Source organism: Coenobita brevimanus, chromosome 57 (assembly GCF_032717465.1).
Source record: "Coenobita brevimanus isolate Jiangsu-jjx chromosome 57, ASM3271746v2, whole genome shotgun sequence".
Taxonomy (NCBI): domain Eukaryota; kingdom Metazoa; phylum Arthropoda; class Malacostraca; order Decapoda; family Coenobitidae; genus Coenobita; species Coenobita brevimanus.
In genome coordinates, this window is record NC_137010.1 from 39,876,488 (window position 1) to 39,893,028 (window position 16,541).

At 40.2% G+C, this 16,541-nt stretch overlaps 1 protein-coding gene across 1 annotated transcript in view; it reads right to left on the reverse strand.

Moving 5' to 3' along the window:
* Positions 1-16,541, reverse strand: part of LOC145401970 (calcitonin gene-related peptide type 1 receptor-like) — a 175,720-nt gene that overhangs the window by 50,520 nt on the left and 108,659 nt on the right. Inside the window, exon 11 of the mRNA XM_080274073.1 lies at positions 15,835-16,234. Within this exon, the coding sequence (XP_080130199.1) occupies positions 15,835-16,234 (400 nt within the window). The remainder of the gene's footprint in view (positions 1-15,834; positions 16,235-16,541) is intronic.

The following is a 16,541-nucleotide window of genomic DNA, read 5'->3' on the forward strand; positions in this document are numbered from 1 at the left end:
CACACACACATATATATATATATACATATATATATATATATATATATATATATATATATATATATATATATATATATATATATATATATATATATATATATATATATATATATATAATCTTATTTCACTTTTTAGCATTATACATATAAACTATTTACTACTCATTGTCAAGGAAAGTTTGAAAGGTTTATACAAGATTACTAAAAAATATTTTCATTGGGAACTATGATACTTTTCAGCATCATCAACCTACTGTCTCTACATTGATTCGTCCGCCAGCATCCTCCGAGCATCATCCCCAGTGCTCCTGGTTGATGGAGGTGCTGGGGAGGCTCAATATTCATCAATATCAACAGCAACATCATCATTTTCCCAGTATTATAAATGGTTTGGAAAGGTAGGGCATGCTGAAAAAAAATTTCTGATGACAATTTCCGAAGCACCTAACAAAGACAAAACGTGGTTGGTGTCACTGTAACGTATCTGGCAGTACTGTGTTGTGTGGGATGCGGGCTATTCACTCAAGCCTTCCTATGAATTCATCCTCTCAGCCTCAGGGGAAGGGTTATCTGTTTTGTTCTGGTTAAAGTCAAACGACTGGACTTACCAACTGAAATACTCCCGAGGTCTGAGGATTATGCCGTATGTATGTGCGTGTGTGTGTGTGTGTGTGTGTGTGTGTGTGTGTGTGTGTGTGTGTGTGTGTGTGTGTGTGTGTGTTCTTTAGCTCTTTCTATGTGATATTCAGACATCGATACTCTTGTGTCACCATCGGCAGACGATTTTATTCAGCACATAGAAGCTTTTCGGTGTCAGTGAAGTACAGCCTCTATAAACCGTTCACAGCTTTGGCATGGCATTCTAATTACCCTCTCGATTTGGCGCAGAGAAACCCCACGAAGCCAAAGAGTATAATTTGGTCACAAGGTTGGCGGTCACAGTGTGGGGTCGGATTCACGAACTTCCCACTAAATCCCTGTCCTGACTCTGATTGGTTCTCTCAGAAAAGATAAGAAGAGGAAGGACAGTACGAGTATATGAATGGTATTTTGGGGGGAGGAGTCTAAATTACTTGTCTGACAGATATTTTTTAACTTTTGAATTACTATGTACTGTATGTTTGTATTTGTTGGTGGAAGTAAACTACCCGTCCATATACCTACTGATCTGTTGTCATACTTGCAAAAATAAATTCTTGTTAGGGGAGGCAACTGATCATTATCCTACTCCTGGTTTTTGTATCGTTCATGGTCATATATATTTTTTCCAGTTTGCCATCCATACTTCGTACAGTGGATTCTGTTCTCCTCACTTAACCCTGTGGCCATGACGACAATTGTAATTATATTCTCGCTACCGCCAGGCGAGTTCATTCAATTTGGAATTGATCTCTTTGCCATAGCCCATAAGATTTAAGAAAGGGCTCAGCTACCTCTATGAAGATGGTGAAAAAAAAAAAAATCAACGAATTTAATGTTGATTACGTCAGAAAATTTCATGCAGTTCAGGAGTGGCCACTGGTTGTTTACGATTTAAGGAGGCTTCCAGCACCTCTTCCACATCAGTATATTTAAGTATCTTGTGTACTGTTATGATCTTGTATGTTATTATGGAATATGTTGATATGAAAGAAATACACAACATATTTAATGCGAGAGAATAGTAATTAGCTGTGTTACTGTAAATGTATCGTAAGGAAGAGATGCCAGAATGTCTCCGTAGCCAGCACCCCTTCCTCACCGGGTTATTTCTGTATCTAGTACGTTAATATACTTTTGTATGTTGTCTATGAAATCAATTTTAATATAAAATAATTATAAATGGGATACCTGGGAACAACAGTAAGATGCACTAGGTAAAAAATAAATCTCTAAGGAAGAGGTGTTAGAATGCCTCCTAAGTCAGCAACTTGCCCTTACTAGTTGCCTCTGTTTTTGTTTATGGAGCACATGTCGACACACACACACACACACACACACACACACACATATATATATATATATATATATATATATATATATATATATATATATATATATATATATATATAAGAGAGAGAGAGAGAGAGAGAGAGAGAGAGAGAGAGAGAGAGAGAGAGAGAGAGAGAATTTAAGAAATGCAAAATACAAGCAACTCGCTAAAGAAGAGGTAATTGAAAGTCTCCCAAGACAACAAGAATATTTGCCTTGATATTAAGCTATATATATAATACTGGGCCGTCTTCCTGCTGGCTTTGGGATTTAGCAACATCTCTTCCTCAGAGCCTTGTTTTGCATATCGTTCCTTCATATCAGCTTGTATGCAAACTATGTCGATGTTAAACTAATAAAATCTAGAAACAACATTTGCCTGCAATAACTTGACATTTTCCAAAGTTTGCTTCTTATATGTAAATACATATTTGCTTATACTTGCAACTCAAAAAAAAAAAAAAAAAAAAAAAAAAAAAGCTAAAAGGCACAATCGAATCGAACTCTCCCCGTGCCTTGACAGCGGTCGAACCTGAATAGAACCTGTGTCTGTACTGGATTGGTTGCTTTGGCGTCTGGTGTTTCCACCCCTGCATTTTGGGGTTCCACGCACATCCTTCCACTATTTTTTTTTTTCAAACTAATTTAAAAGGCCTAATCAGGAAAACATGGGTACCAGGCCCAGTGTGTACATTCAATTGGTTTATGGCCAATCAGCCTTGATTTAAAGCCATGAGGCTGTGCCACCGAACGTTAATATCACCAATTAAAAAGAAAAAAAAATCCTTTGGGAAATGTAATAGAACAGGCTGCAATAACCTCGAACACTTATCCTTTCAAGTACAATGATGTATTGTTAATTTTAATATGGCATTCATCAGACAATATTATCTAGCACGGGAGTAGCCTAGCCTCGTGTGTGGATACAAGTGCAGTGAACAGAAATAAAGTAGTGAGGAAGATTTCGCCAGGGAGTCTCCGAAGACTACGACATTACAAGCCATTGGCACAGCCTCAGTGACAGTTGAAACTCTACCTGCAACTCTGACTTAAGCTTTTCAGCCTTGGAACTTAAGTTTGTGTAATATTCTTGCTCTCTCCTAACGATTTCACTCGATTTAAAAAAGACTACCGTAGGTGAAGGAGTTAGATATGGCATGTATTAAACCCATCAGTACGAAAGTTTCACTCAAGTCGAATAAAATCGTCTGTAGATAGGAAGAACATGATGAAAAAAGCACTATAACGAATGGGCTGAAGGATTTCACAACGAACCAAGATCAGCTACTGGTGGCTTCAAGCTGCTACTGTACGAGTGGATTGCACGAACAACAGTGTCATGGTGAAGGCTTGCATTTGTATCTAGTAAAGCTTCAGACTAAACACTGGGCCACAGGCGCTGGTTTGCTGTGAATCCTTGGCCACAATAATCCTTCAGCCAGTGGTGGGGGTAAAGAAGGCGCAGGTACGGTGATTCGCCAGTGTCAAATGAGATAAGCGTGACAATCATGTGTGCCCTTAAACTATTTGTGACTTTATTTACATGGCGCTTACCTTACTAATGAGTTGTATAGCATTATTATTATTATTATTATTATTATTACTTACATAGATATAGACACCTATATACAGGTTGATAAGGAACTTTGTATTTACATATACAAATAATTCTATATATAAATAGGATACATTTATCATATTATTAGCCGCTTTGCTCATACGGCCTTAATAATATTATTGACTAACACCAGCCATTTTCATTCAGCAGAGCAAAACCTTAGGAGTTAGAGGAGTAACTAAGACAGTTTTTAATCCTTTTCCTGCCAGGCATTGACTTTTTCTGAATAAATGCGTCTTGCAATAGCTTGAGTAAAACCCCACGTATGTTCTTTGTCCGAAAACAAGTAAACATCTACATTATACAATGACTTTTTTTTTTTTTTTTTTGCTACCTTCAGGCGATTTCAAACAGTTTGAGGAAGAGCCATGGTATTAAAAGACTTGATGAAGGCATGATCTAACACCTCTCGTTCGAAAAATGTTTCCTAAGCTGAATAAAGTCGAGAGGAAGTAGCAAGACTGAATAAATATGTTGTGATGTCAGTAAAGGGATACAGTGGTGGCGCATACTTAACGGTGACGCCTGGTGGTCTGTAGGTACAAGGCCGCCACTCGCCGTCAAAGTTCTGTGCTTGCCGCTTCCGTGTGAATCCCGTAGAATTTTTTTTTTTTTTTTTTTTTTCATCAAGGGAGAGGGCTGGTCACCTACCCATACTGTTCTTCAACAAGATGACGGCCTTCTACATTCATTGCTCCACTGCCAAAAAATCTTCATTTGAATTAGGAGATATTTTGGAACTGGAAGGATAAGATATTACTTCTTTCACCCTTTCGCTACTAAAACACATTCCCAAGCCATTGATTATCATTGACTGATGACAAAATTAAAAATAAACATGACCTTATCGTACTAGAAAGGTGAAATGATCGATAGTGCAGTACCCAGCCTTGTGTCATTAAACCTCAGACATGATAATCTGAGACTGGTTGATACATACATATATATATATATATATATATATATATATATATATATATATATATATATATATATATATATATATATATATATATATATATATACACACACCAGTAAAGTTCGGTTTATGAGCGCGTAACGAGTAAGCGAGCGTTTATACATATGCTTATCATCATAATTTCATCATGTTATAAACATTCAACATGGCACGTGTTTTCGACAACACATAAGTATTCATGGCGCTGGATGCGCATATAGCGAGGCGCTGTAGCATTTGTCACACGCGCAATGTTCAGTTCTGTTCTCTCGACTTGTCATGTCAATAAACTGCGTCGGTAAATGCATTGCTATTGACTGAATGATAAAACCCAGAAAGTGGGCGATTACCCATGCTGATTTCACCACTAAACATAGAAAAACGTTCATGTAAAGTTATGAGTGTAATATCCGATATTTAACTGTTAAAATTCATGCAAGAAAACAGTGTTACAACAGGATTTTTTTTTTTTTTTTTTTTTTTATCGATTTCATGGTGAAGCATGTCTACTGAAGTTCTCGGTACATTCTCTTTGAAAGCTGGGATTCCAAGGGGTTTCTTTGGTCTCATGAGTAAATATATAGTTAAGAACAAAATTTATTGAACGTATCTACTGCCTGCTGAAAGAATCTCTACTCTATCTCACATAATAGAAAAGCTATCAATCTCTGAATAGGGTAAGTCCTGGATAGATGGCCATATGGTAGAGATGGCCAATCACTGTAGTTCCTACATTATCCACTAGATGGAAATGCTGTTCCTTCAGAAGCGAGCTTGTTGTTGTGATGGTCGGTCGATGTGATCCAACTTTAAAAAAACGTCATAATTGTGAGTATTTTACCAAAAATTTCTGTGTTTACTACCAAAAATTATTGTTGACATTGTGTAAGTGTTAAGAAATGACATATTTTATTGACCCTGATGTCTAAAACATATCAAAATAAGTATGTTTATGTTAACTGCACATTCCTACCTAGTGTAGCATGCTATACTGCCCAGCATCTTTGTTTCTGTGCTATGGCCATCTCTCCCCTACAAATGGGAGAGATGGCCATAGCCATCTCTCCCATTTGTAGGGTAGCCATCTCTCCCATTTGTAGGGCTTCATGAAACTTGCACCTCTTTCACTGATGTGTGCCAGTCCCGTGGCAAAGCCATAACAAAAAGTAAAAAATAAACTTTGTGTTGTGTTTTACACATTGTCAGTTTGAGAATTCATTTTGATAATTCATTTAAATACATTTTTACTTGATTTGATATTTTGTAATAATGGGGTAACTGAAATGAAAGGAAATTTTTTTATTTAAATAAATAATAATTCATTTTCTTTTCTGTGTAGGCTATTCTGTTTAGATATACACGTTCTGTTATAAATTAATGAAGTAGATAGGAAATTAAACAAAGTAAATATTTACTTTTTCCAGTATATGTTATTATAAATGGAAATTTACAACTCTATAGCAATGAATAAAGAGACAAAAGTTTGCCTGCATATATATCTCCTCATATATGATGTTTATATGTATAAGTTTCCATCGTAACCTTATGAAAATGGTATGGCCAACTACTCGTATCCCCATGACCTGTGGCCATCTCTCCCAGACACCTCGGGAGAGATGGCCCAAGAGCTAATTTTAAAAATCGAAATTTAATTATATTTTCTGATTTATCTCTGACTTCAGATTTTTGCTATAGGAAGCTAATGCCTCTAAGGAATCACTGTGAAATTTTGGAGAATTTTAAAGGAAGAGAAGTAGTACTTTTATGGCCATCTATCCCGGCCTTACCCTACCACCACGGTCGGGCCATGTCATGTCGGGCCAGGCCGGGTCGTGTCAGGCCGGTTGTTTTGGGCCACTCATTTCTCAGCTGAACGTATAGTAAACATCACTTCACTACGCTTGTTCGGTTCGCTTGCTGCGCACACTTGATTGTAATAATTATTCTTTGCAGCTGATTTGTAACATTTGCCGGTGAATACTCATAATAATTATAGTAATACTAATACTAATATTAAAAATAATAGTAAAAATTTTTATTGGTGGTAGGTGGAGGCGCTCACCATCCACTCACTCTCGGGTGTCTGTCCTTTCCTTTCATCCTTCCTTCTTTCTTTCCTTCCGCTTATGTCGTTCTTCATTGTTTCCTCGTCATTCTGCCTACGGGTGACTTTACATTCCCTCTTCTATCTGTCTATCTTTCATTCTTTCCTCTTCCTTCTGCCTATGGGTGACACTACACTAAGTGACAGGCCAAATTGTTTCCTGTACACCAGGAAACCATTTACTACGCCGCGTGGTAACCATGTAACCAAATTATGGCGCCTGGTGGTTTAATGGGTAATTACGGCACTCCAATTGGATTAAGCCGGTGAAGGTTTATATCCAAGGGATGGTTGGGGTTTAATGCTCACGTAATGCCACTCAGGGATGAGTGAGGCTGGTCACTCTCATCTTAAATGTCAGGACCAACTTGCCTAGCCCCGGGCTCCTACGCTCCTCATGGGGCAACGTAGGACTGGATGATGGATGGATGCATAACTCTTATTATTATTATTATTATTAGAGCTCTCCTCCTCCTACTCAACATCATCATCGCAACCATTATCCTTACTCTCAGAAGCTCATTCTGATCAGGCTGATGCGTCTAGCACATCTCCCTTGTAACTTATTTTGACACTACACACTTTAGTTTCTCCTTTGTTGTGCATATCATTTGTACTCTTTCACTCCCATCGAATATTTCTGCTGCAACCACAGGGGCTGCCAAATATAATGCTTGTTCTTAACTATGTCACTCCCTTTCTCCATCACTCATTCAGAATCACTGTACATTCTTGAACAATAGGGTTCAGGCCTAACGGAAGGAGTGCTAGTAAAACGAAATTTGTAAACTAGGAGGCATCCCCTCGAGCGGGATTTCAGGCAAGGTGGGACCCCCGAGGGCTACTCCCCACCGGGGTGGTTGCCACCAAATTTCCCCCCAAAAAACGTTAGGCACGGCCATTTTTTCTTTCTTTCCTTAAAAAAAAACAAAAAAACAAGGAACACGAATTTTTACTCTGCTGGCGTCAGGTTATAAGCATGGTGGGTCCCCTGGGGCTCACCGTCCATGGGGGAGGGCTGTGGTCTCGGGCAAAGTTGTTATGCACGGACAAATTTTGGACCGAAGAACATGACATTTTGCATGTTGATGCATATTCACCCTGGCAAAGTTTTGGGAAGGGTATAACCTCGGAAAGGCGCCCCTCAAGGGCGAGAAGGCGGCCTCCGAGGGTCCCGGCAAAGTCATTATGCACAGTCATAATTTTTAACTTATGAACACGAAATTTTGCATATTGGTAGGCGATTACCTCGGCCACATTTTATGCAAGATGGAAGCCCCGGTGGCCACTCTCCACTGGTCGAGGGAGGAGGGGGGATTGCGGCCCTTACAGAGACAGTGCTAATTCTTTATAAACCAATGAACATAAAATTTTGCAGAATGGTAGAGGTTTACTGGGGTCACGTTTTAGGTAGGATGAGACCTCCCAAAGGCCACCTCTAGGGATCCTGGCCAGTGCCTTTAGGCGTGGTCATTTTTTTAACCTACAGAACACGAAATGTTGCATACTGGAAGACGTTCACCTCCGGCACGTTTTAGGCAGGGTGGAACCCCCAGGGGGTGGAGGACTGCTCTCAGGGGGCAGAACACCATAGCTTTACGTAGGAACACGACATTTTGCACAACAGTAGACTTTCACTCGGACTAGAGTTTTAGAAAGGTTGTTCCACCGGGGTCTGCCCCTCAACCTCGCCCGTAAAGAAAGTTTTCTTTCTCCTTACAATATTGCAGTGGTGGGTGCAGGTATGAAAGGTGTTTTGTTCATTTTATTCATACTACTACCAGACGATTTTATTCAACTTAGAAAAGATCTCTCGGCGTGAAACATTTAACCACCGCCATCTGATGATGTTTTAGATTTTATTCTTGTTTGAACTAGACAAGTTTTTTTTTCACATTAGAGAGACATTTTTCAAACCTGAGGGGTTAGACATACCTATCAATAGCCATTTTTGCTACTTGGGTGCTCTTCTGCGCAGAAGATAATTATGTAAAGGCAGTTACAATAAAACATAAGTCATCAGATCGACAGTATAAATAGGGAGATGGTATGCGTCCAAAGGAATATCAACCCTCAGTATGCAAATATAAGTTGCTAAAGATTAGGTGTTCACCCCTTCGACCCCAAGCTGTGGTTTTAACTATTCCTGCTGCTTCTTGACTATTTAATTCATATTTAAGACAAGCTTTGATCTGAGGTGGGGGTGAAGGGTAGATACAACCTTTATCATCATTGTCACTTCCGATCCTGAATGCAATCGCCTGGCAGCTGCAGGAATAAAATAATATTAACGTCAGACGCTCCCTCATCCACCTTCGGTTCCCCGTGTTCTCATTAACCCCTTTAGTACGATGACGTCTTTTTCATTCTTGCTTCCACCCAACGATTTACTGATCATGGGGGAAGCCTGTCGTAGAGAAAGGGTTAGATACAATTACATTAACTCCTTCACTTCCAAGGGCCTGACAGTCTGAATACACTCGTCCGACGGTAGCACTTATCAAACAAAAAATATATTCCAGCAATAAAGGAATCCAGTGCATTTTACCACTCCTGTCTGCATCCACTTCATCAGTAACAGTAACAAACTAATCTATATGAACAACCTACTTCTGTTTTTTAGGTCCGATGACTTATTTTAAAGCTTAGGTAAAACATGTGGTACCAAACAGGTCTAGCCTAACCTACCCTATACTAACGTAACTTAGGTAATCTATTCTAACTTAATTGAGCCAAGCCTAAACAATGCTAGACGAGCCATACTTAGCCTCATTATTAAGCTCTGCAAATGCATTTATTAATTTTCAGCCAAATTTCCCTTCATATCTTTCTGCTTCGTTCTGCATTAGCCTTCTCATGATCGGGACAACTCCAGTATTCTACTCTAGTTAATGCCAGACCATTTATTTCATCTGAGAGTGAGTGTGGGTGCATGACATTTTTAGTACTATCACCGTTAACCTTCGAGACAACTCTAGTTTATATTCCAACCAACACCATGTGCTTTTATTTAGCTAAAAATACTCGTAAGTCACAGGAACCTGAGAGTGTTAATATGTATTCAGTAAATTCTATGTCATCCACATGAAAGTCCTTTTTTAAATTTTATTGCCCAACAAACTATAGAAAATTGTCAGTGAGCCATTGAATTAGGTGACGTATTTACCTGTTTGTTCTTGCTGCGTCCACACAATTTTTTTTATCTCCGCCAAGGAGGTTAAGTTTTTGCCGGAGCTGGCCTTTGTTGCTTGCCGGAATCGAAAGATTCGGCATGCATGTTGGTCAGTTCCGTATGTTTGTCTGTCTGTCTGTCTGTTTGTTTGTCTGCTCTCTACAGGTCATTTTGCTCAAATCGTTCTCGGGAGAAGAAAATCAGAAGGTAGATATTCATAAACCCTGGAAGTCTATTTTTTTCATCAAAACCGATCAAAGGCCCTGGGCTGGGTGGGGGGTTGAAACCCCCCATTGGCTGTGGGTCCAGAAATCGTCGGGACCCAGTGGACTTTTTTCAAATTTCGAAAGTCGATTTTTTTCCCCTACCAAACTGAAGAGAAATCCTGGCAATGAAACTTTTAATTTCCTAAACCCATCCTGTGCTTCGCAATGAAACGCGAAAAATTTCGCCAAATGACTGCCTACACGCCGGTGAAAACTAAGCAGACACAATCGGATCCATCCGGCAAGCGCTTTGCCTATGGCAGTTTCATTTATCTGTTTGTCTGTTAGCAGGATTACTCAAAAAGTAATGAGCGAAATTTGCTTTTTTTTTTTTTTTTTTTTTTTTTTTTTTTTGTGGGATAGGGTATGGCCCAAGAACAATCTATTACATTTGGGTGGTGATCCGGATCATCATTCGGACCTAGAAATTTTGTTGTTTGTTCACACGATGCCTCCAAAAAATCTCAATGAATTTCAGTGAAATTTTGTGAAAAGGTGGGCCATGAGCCAAGAAAGAATTTATTAAATTTGGGGGCGGACCCTAATCCGGATCCGGATCCTGCAGTGGCATTGGCGGAGGTATGCGCTCTCTGAGTGCCTTCTGGTTCATCTTGTGAAAAACACTTTGCAGAGAGGGGCCAGTGCAAGCTAACCCCAAAAGCCTGCAAGGTCTCTTATACGCTAAAAAAAAAAACTTGTTCATTTTAGAACTGAATCCGTCACCGCATAAAAGATTAACCCATTTTTCACTCACGTATCTCTCATTTCATTCTTGCTGATTTTAGAAGTCTTTATTCAGGTTATCACAAACTTTTCGAATTAAGGAGCTAGATCTAACCTTCACTAACTCCTTTAACCGCAGTAAATCTCGCTTCAGGAGAAGGAAATCGTCTGGCGGGTTAATGATTAAAAAGAATGAATAATGCGTCACGGTACTGAAGATATTAAAATGACATTGGTACCTCGCAGATTTACCACTTCCCACCGATGACTTGTTTGAACAGTGTACTCTCCTGCTTTACACAGCCGCATTTGTGGTGGCACAGGTTATTATTTCTCTTAGCGATGTATTTACCGTATCACACCGTAAGATCCTACTGTAGCCTGCTGTACTTATATCGATTTAATATGGAGATAATTTGATCAGTAACACACAGGATAATACCGAGGTGTAATGTGCTGAGTAAATCGCCGAGGAAGAAATGCTACGGAATATCATTAGCAATTAGAAATATCCATTGTTTCATTGTATCTGGGTCACCACCAGACGAGTTGACTATGCTCAAGAGAAATTAGGAACACCGATAACATTTGCAACTATCACATCAACGTTAACATAAAGCTTTGTATTTTATTGCAGGTTACAACGGACGATATGATTTTCCTCCTAAAAATTCACCGCAGCCAAAGCCTTACCCCTTCAGCCCGAGGACATCGTGTGCCCCCGCAATATGATGACGTCTTATACCATTTTATCCCAACCACCTCCAGATGGTTTTATTCAGCTTGGCAGAGACTTTACGAACTACAGTGATTAAGTAGTATTGTCATTACCCACTTTCGATACGAGAGAACTTTCCGAAGGAGAAACGAATCATCTGGGGACAGCAAAAAACAAACTATATTAGAAAGCACTCAAAGAGCGCATACCTCCGCCAATGCCATTGCCATTAAAAAGGATCCGGATCTGGATCTATGGATATAGGATCCGGATCTGGATCTATGGATATAGGATCCGGATCTGGATCTATGGATATAGGATCCGGATCCGGATCCTCCCAAAAATTTAAAAAATTTTTCCTTGACCCATGGCCCACCATTCCACAAAATATCATCCAAATCAGTTCATAGCTTTTTGAGTAATCCTGCTGACAGATTCGTGGATATAGGATCCGGATCGGCCCCAAATTTAATGAAGTCCTTCCTGGTCCATGGTCCACCTTTCCTCAAAATTTCATTGAAATTCATTGAGAGCTTTTGGGGATATTGTGGGGAATTCTCCGGATCCGGATCCAGATCCTGCCCAAATTTTAATAGTTTCTTCCTTGGGCCATGGCACACTCTTCCACAACATTTCATCAAAATCCGTTCATAACTTTTTGAACAGTCCTGCTATCACACAGTCAGACAAACATACAAACAGACAAACCAACCAACCAACCAACGCCAGTAAAAACATAACCTCCACTGGTTAGGTAAAAACAAGTCATTGCAGTTAGTGTTAATGCTGTATTCGTGCTATTTCTAGACGATTTTATTCAGATTAGGGGAGATTACCGAAACTGGTGGGGTTATATATAGCCTTAATTAACCTCTTAAGTACCATACGCCTTTCATAGGTCGAATTAAGTTGTTTGGAGGCAGGATTCACCGAACACAAGGCACGTCTTCGTTGCAAAGATGTTAACCTTATAGGTCTTGAAACCAGGTCTACATTAAGGGGCACTCAGTGGAGCGTATCTCTCCGACCAAGGCGACGTAATGTCCAAACCACTCTTCATAATGAGTTAGGTTTTCTCACCATTGATTAGGGTTTTGCAAAAAGTGTATTCCGGATCCAGAGTCTGTAATACGATCCGGATCGGTCCCAAAAGTTAATCGATTGTTCCCTTGAACATGGGCTATCTACCCACTAAATTTGGTCCAGATTTCCCTTTTAGTTTTTGAGTACTTCTGCTTACAGACAAACAAGCAAACAAACAAACAAACTGGGATGAAAACATACTCTCCTTGTCCGAAAGAAAAAATATTCAGTTATCTCTTGGAGATCAAATATTCGCATAAGCAATGTTGTAACTCCGATCGGGGCGTTTTAACCACTACACCACTTAGAGATCGGTCCCGAAAGTTAATCGATTGTTCCCTGGGACATGAGCTATCTACCCACCAGATTTGGTCCAAATCTCTTTTAGTTGTGAGTAATGCTGCTAACAGACAGACACACAAACAAACAGGGGTGAAAACAAATATTCCCTCCTTGTCGGAGAGAATTATTTCCATTTTCTTTCGCCTTTTAATTGGGTATACTTCCACTAACCCTCTCATAGTCAGGGTAACTTCAGTCTTCGATGGCATTTATCGTGGACCCATAAACATTTTTCAGGTAAGAGTGAGTCAGAGGAGTCCAGGTATTCATATTGTTACCACTAACGTCCTTAGCGGCTGGACAACTCTGAGATTTTATTCCAGCTGACGTCACTCGATTTTTATTCCAGCTGACGTCGCACGATTTATTTCAGCTGACTTCATACGATTTTTATTCCGGCTGACATCAAACGATTTATTGCAGTTGACGTCAAACGATTTGTGTTCCAGCTGACGTCACACGATTTTTATTCCCGCTGGCGTCTCATGATTTTTATTCCAGCTGGCGTCACATGATTCATTCCAGCTGACATCACACGAATTTTACTCCAGCTGACGTCAAACGATGTATTTCCGCTGACGTCACACGATTTTTATTCCTGGTGACGACACACGATTTTTATTGCAGGTGACGTCACACGATTTGTATTCCAGGTGACGACACATGATTTATTACAGCTGACGTCACACGATTTCATTCAGATGTTAGTGGTCATGGAAGCCTGGGAGTGTTTGTAATGACATCACTAACCCTCTCGTTGTCGGAAAAAAAAAAAATCGTATTGCAGCTAACGCCAGTCGGATTTTTTCAGCTGATAGTGGGCATAGCAGACTAAGAGTGTATAATGGTATCCATAACCCTCTCTTGCTGGGGAGAAATCTTGAATTCGATTTTAGCTTAAGTCAGACGATTTTATTCAACTGTGAGTCATAGCAGCCTGAGAGTTGAATTTCGCTATACACACAGCTAAAGTTATAAGTTGCTTTACACCGCCTTAAAACCCTGTCGAAACCTTAACTCCTTCACTCTGATTACGTATTTTCTGCTCTATTTTTGCCGTCGCCAGTCGATTGTATTCAACACAGGAAAGAAGGGGTTTGAAGGGATTTATGAGCGCTGTGTCTGATCTTTCATGTTCGAAATATCCCTCCTGCCGTTAGCTTATTAAATCCGTGTGAAGGCAGAAGCAAACGATCACTGAAGTCGAGGGTTAAGAGACCATGCTTGGAATCTCCCTTCAGTAGTTAGGACGTTGTGGTCTGAGTGGTAGTGTAAGTTTCTTAACACCTCTGCCTTAGCGACTTATTCCTTACATTTTGCCTCTGTCTCCTTCTCAGTCCCCATCTTCTCCCTTGTGCAGCTGTCTTTCCTCGTGGTCACTGTTGTAAAGTACGTTGATAACAAAGTGATATAAATGGCACAGTAAAGGTTGTTAGGTGTATTATGCAAAATAGATACAGAAGGTAAAGATGAGGTGGTAGGCAGCCTCCCATGCCCCAGAATACAGGCCTTTGTTTCGTTGTTACCCTTTCAGTCCCATGATGTTCTGTTAACACTCTCACGACCAAGACTTTAAAAACAATTTATTCTTAATATTTCTATACGATTCTATTCAGCTTTAGGAGAGACTTTTCCAACTGGAGGAGTTAGGTATTCTGTAGATTTATTAAACTTTCTCTATAAAAGATGGTTCTAGAGAAAGAAGCCTTAACGTGACAGCTCCACTGCCAGGTTATACAAACATTCCCCCACTCCCGATCTATCTTCTGAGTAACAGATGATGGCCTGAGGGAAAGAAGCATATTCAGACTGCAGTCCAGGATCGCCTTCAGATTAGCCTGGGGCTGCGAGTATTAATACTAATAGCTGTCTGTGTACGTAAAATACGAAATAAACATGACTGAGTGATTGATTGATCGACTGACTACTACTACTACCGCTACTACTATTACAAGTAGAAGTAGTAGTAGTAGTACAAAAGATCTTTTCTAATTAATAGAAAAATCGTCTGTTGCAGCAGGAATAAGCTAAGAAATATGTCATTGCATTCAAGGTATTGATCTATGCTTGCTGACTGTACAAGGTTTTATTCAGTCTTCCAATAAACTCTTTGACTGAAGAGGTCAAAGCAGTCTCCATCAACCCTTCACTACAAGAGGCTTCCCCCAGCCTGCATAAAACCGTCCGGCAGTAGCAAGATTCGAAGACAAGTGAAATCGCTATAACAAACTATCTTGCATGCGAAAAACCTCAGGGAGTGATTGACTGACCTGGCTGCATTTAGAAATACTTCTACATCTAGAAATTAAATATCATCGCGTTCAGTCAAATTAGCATTATTCTTTTTCCACTTGAATTCTGTTTTCTTTGCTTTATTTCCACCTCCTCTTTTTTTCCTCTCTCCTTCTCAACATGTCTCTTCAACACTAGTTCGTTTTCTGTCATTATTTTATTCTGTTTGTCTCTCATTATCATCTGTTCTTTTTCACTTTTCTTCTTTCATGCTTCTGTTTACCTTTTTAACCTTTTCCCTCCTCTTCTCCCCCATTCGTTTTTATTTTCCCTTCTTTCTCTTCCTGCTTTCTCTTCTTTACAATCAGACTCCCTTCCCTGGCTCTTCCTATCTTCCATTCTTCATATTAATTCTTTCGCCTCTTTTCGTTTTCATTCGTATTCCTTTTTTCTTCTTTCTTCTCTCTTCATTATTCTATCCCTCCTCTTCTCTGTCTTTATTGTTTTCAGTTTTTCTTTCAGTTTTTCTTGTTTACTTTTTTCCCACTTCTCCGAGATCATTTCTTTTATTTCCCTCCTCTTTCTCTTGTGTTTCCTCCTCTTCTTTGACCTCTGTCTCCCTCTCCGTCTCCATCTTTTCCCTCGTGCAGGTGTCTTTCTTCGCGATCTTTCCCCCAATATCCGGTTCCTTCAGGCTGTGCATCTCCAACACCACCTCCCCCACTTTCTCCCCCACTGCCGCGTCTCCAACATACCCCACCATCCTTTCCCCAGCTTCACCAAACTCCAATGTTCCTAGTTTCCCGTCTCCCCCCACCTCCTCCACCACATCTCCAACATCCTCCCTCGAGCCCCCAGAATCTTCCTCCACCACAGTCCTGCTCTCCACCACCCCACTTCGACCCTCCGCCATTGGAGAGGTTCGGCCCCCCACATCAGCGCCCCCCTTCCCCCTCTTTCCCCACTGCACTGATAGCAGCCCCCCCTTCGGCACGGATGATGTCTTGCTGAGGCGGAGTATGCTGGAGCTGGTCTTGAACTGGGAACCCTGTGGACGAGGAGGAGAAAGTTTGCGTCATTACCATACCAGAGCAGGATATGTCTGGGTTTTGTTGCTGTTGGTGCCTGAGGAACTGAGCTTTGTCTTACTTGAGAGAGAGAGAGAGAGAGAGAGAGAGAGAGAGAGAGAGAGAGAGAGAGAGAGAGAGAGAGAGATTCAGATGTAAGTATAGTCAGTAACCATCGCTGGTGGGCTTAGGAGACCCCCAGCACCTCTTCCTAACCAGTTCATTGTTGCATAAGGCACATTAACTCCTTCAACACGAAGAGATTTGTATTTTATTTTTAACAGCCAC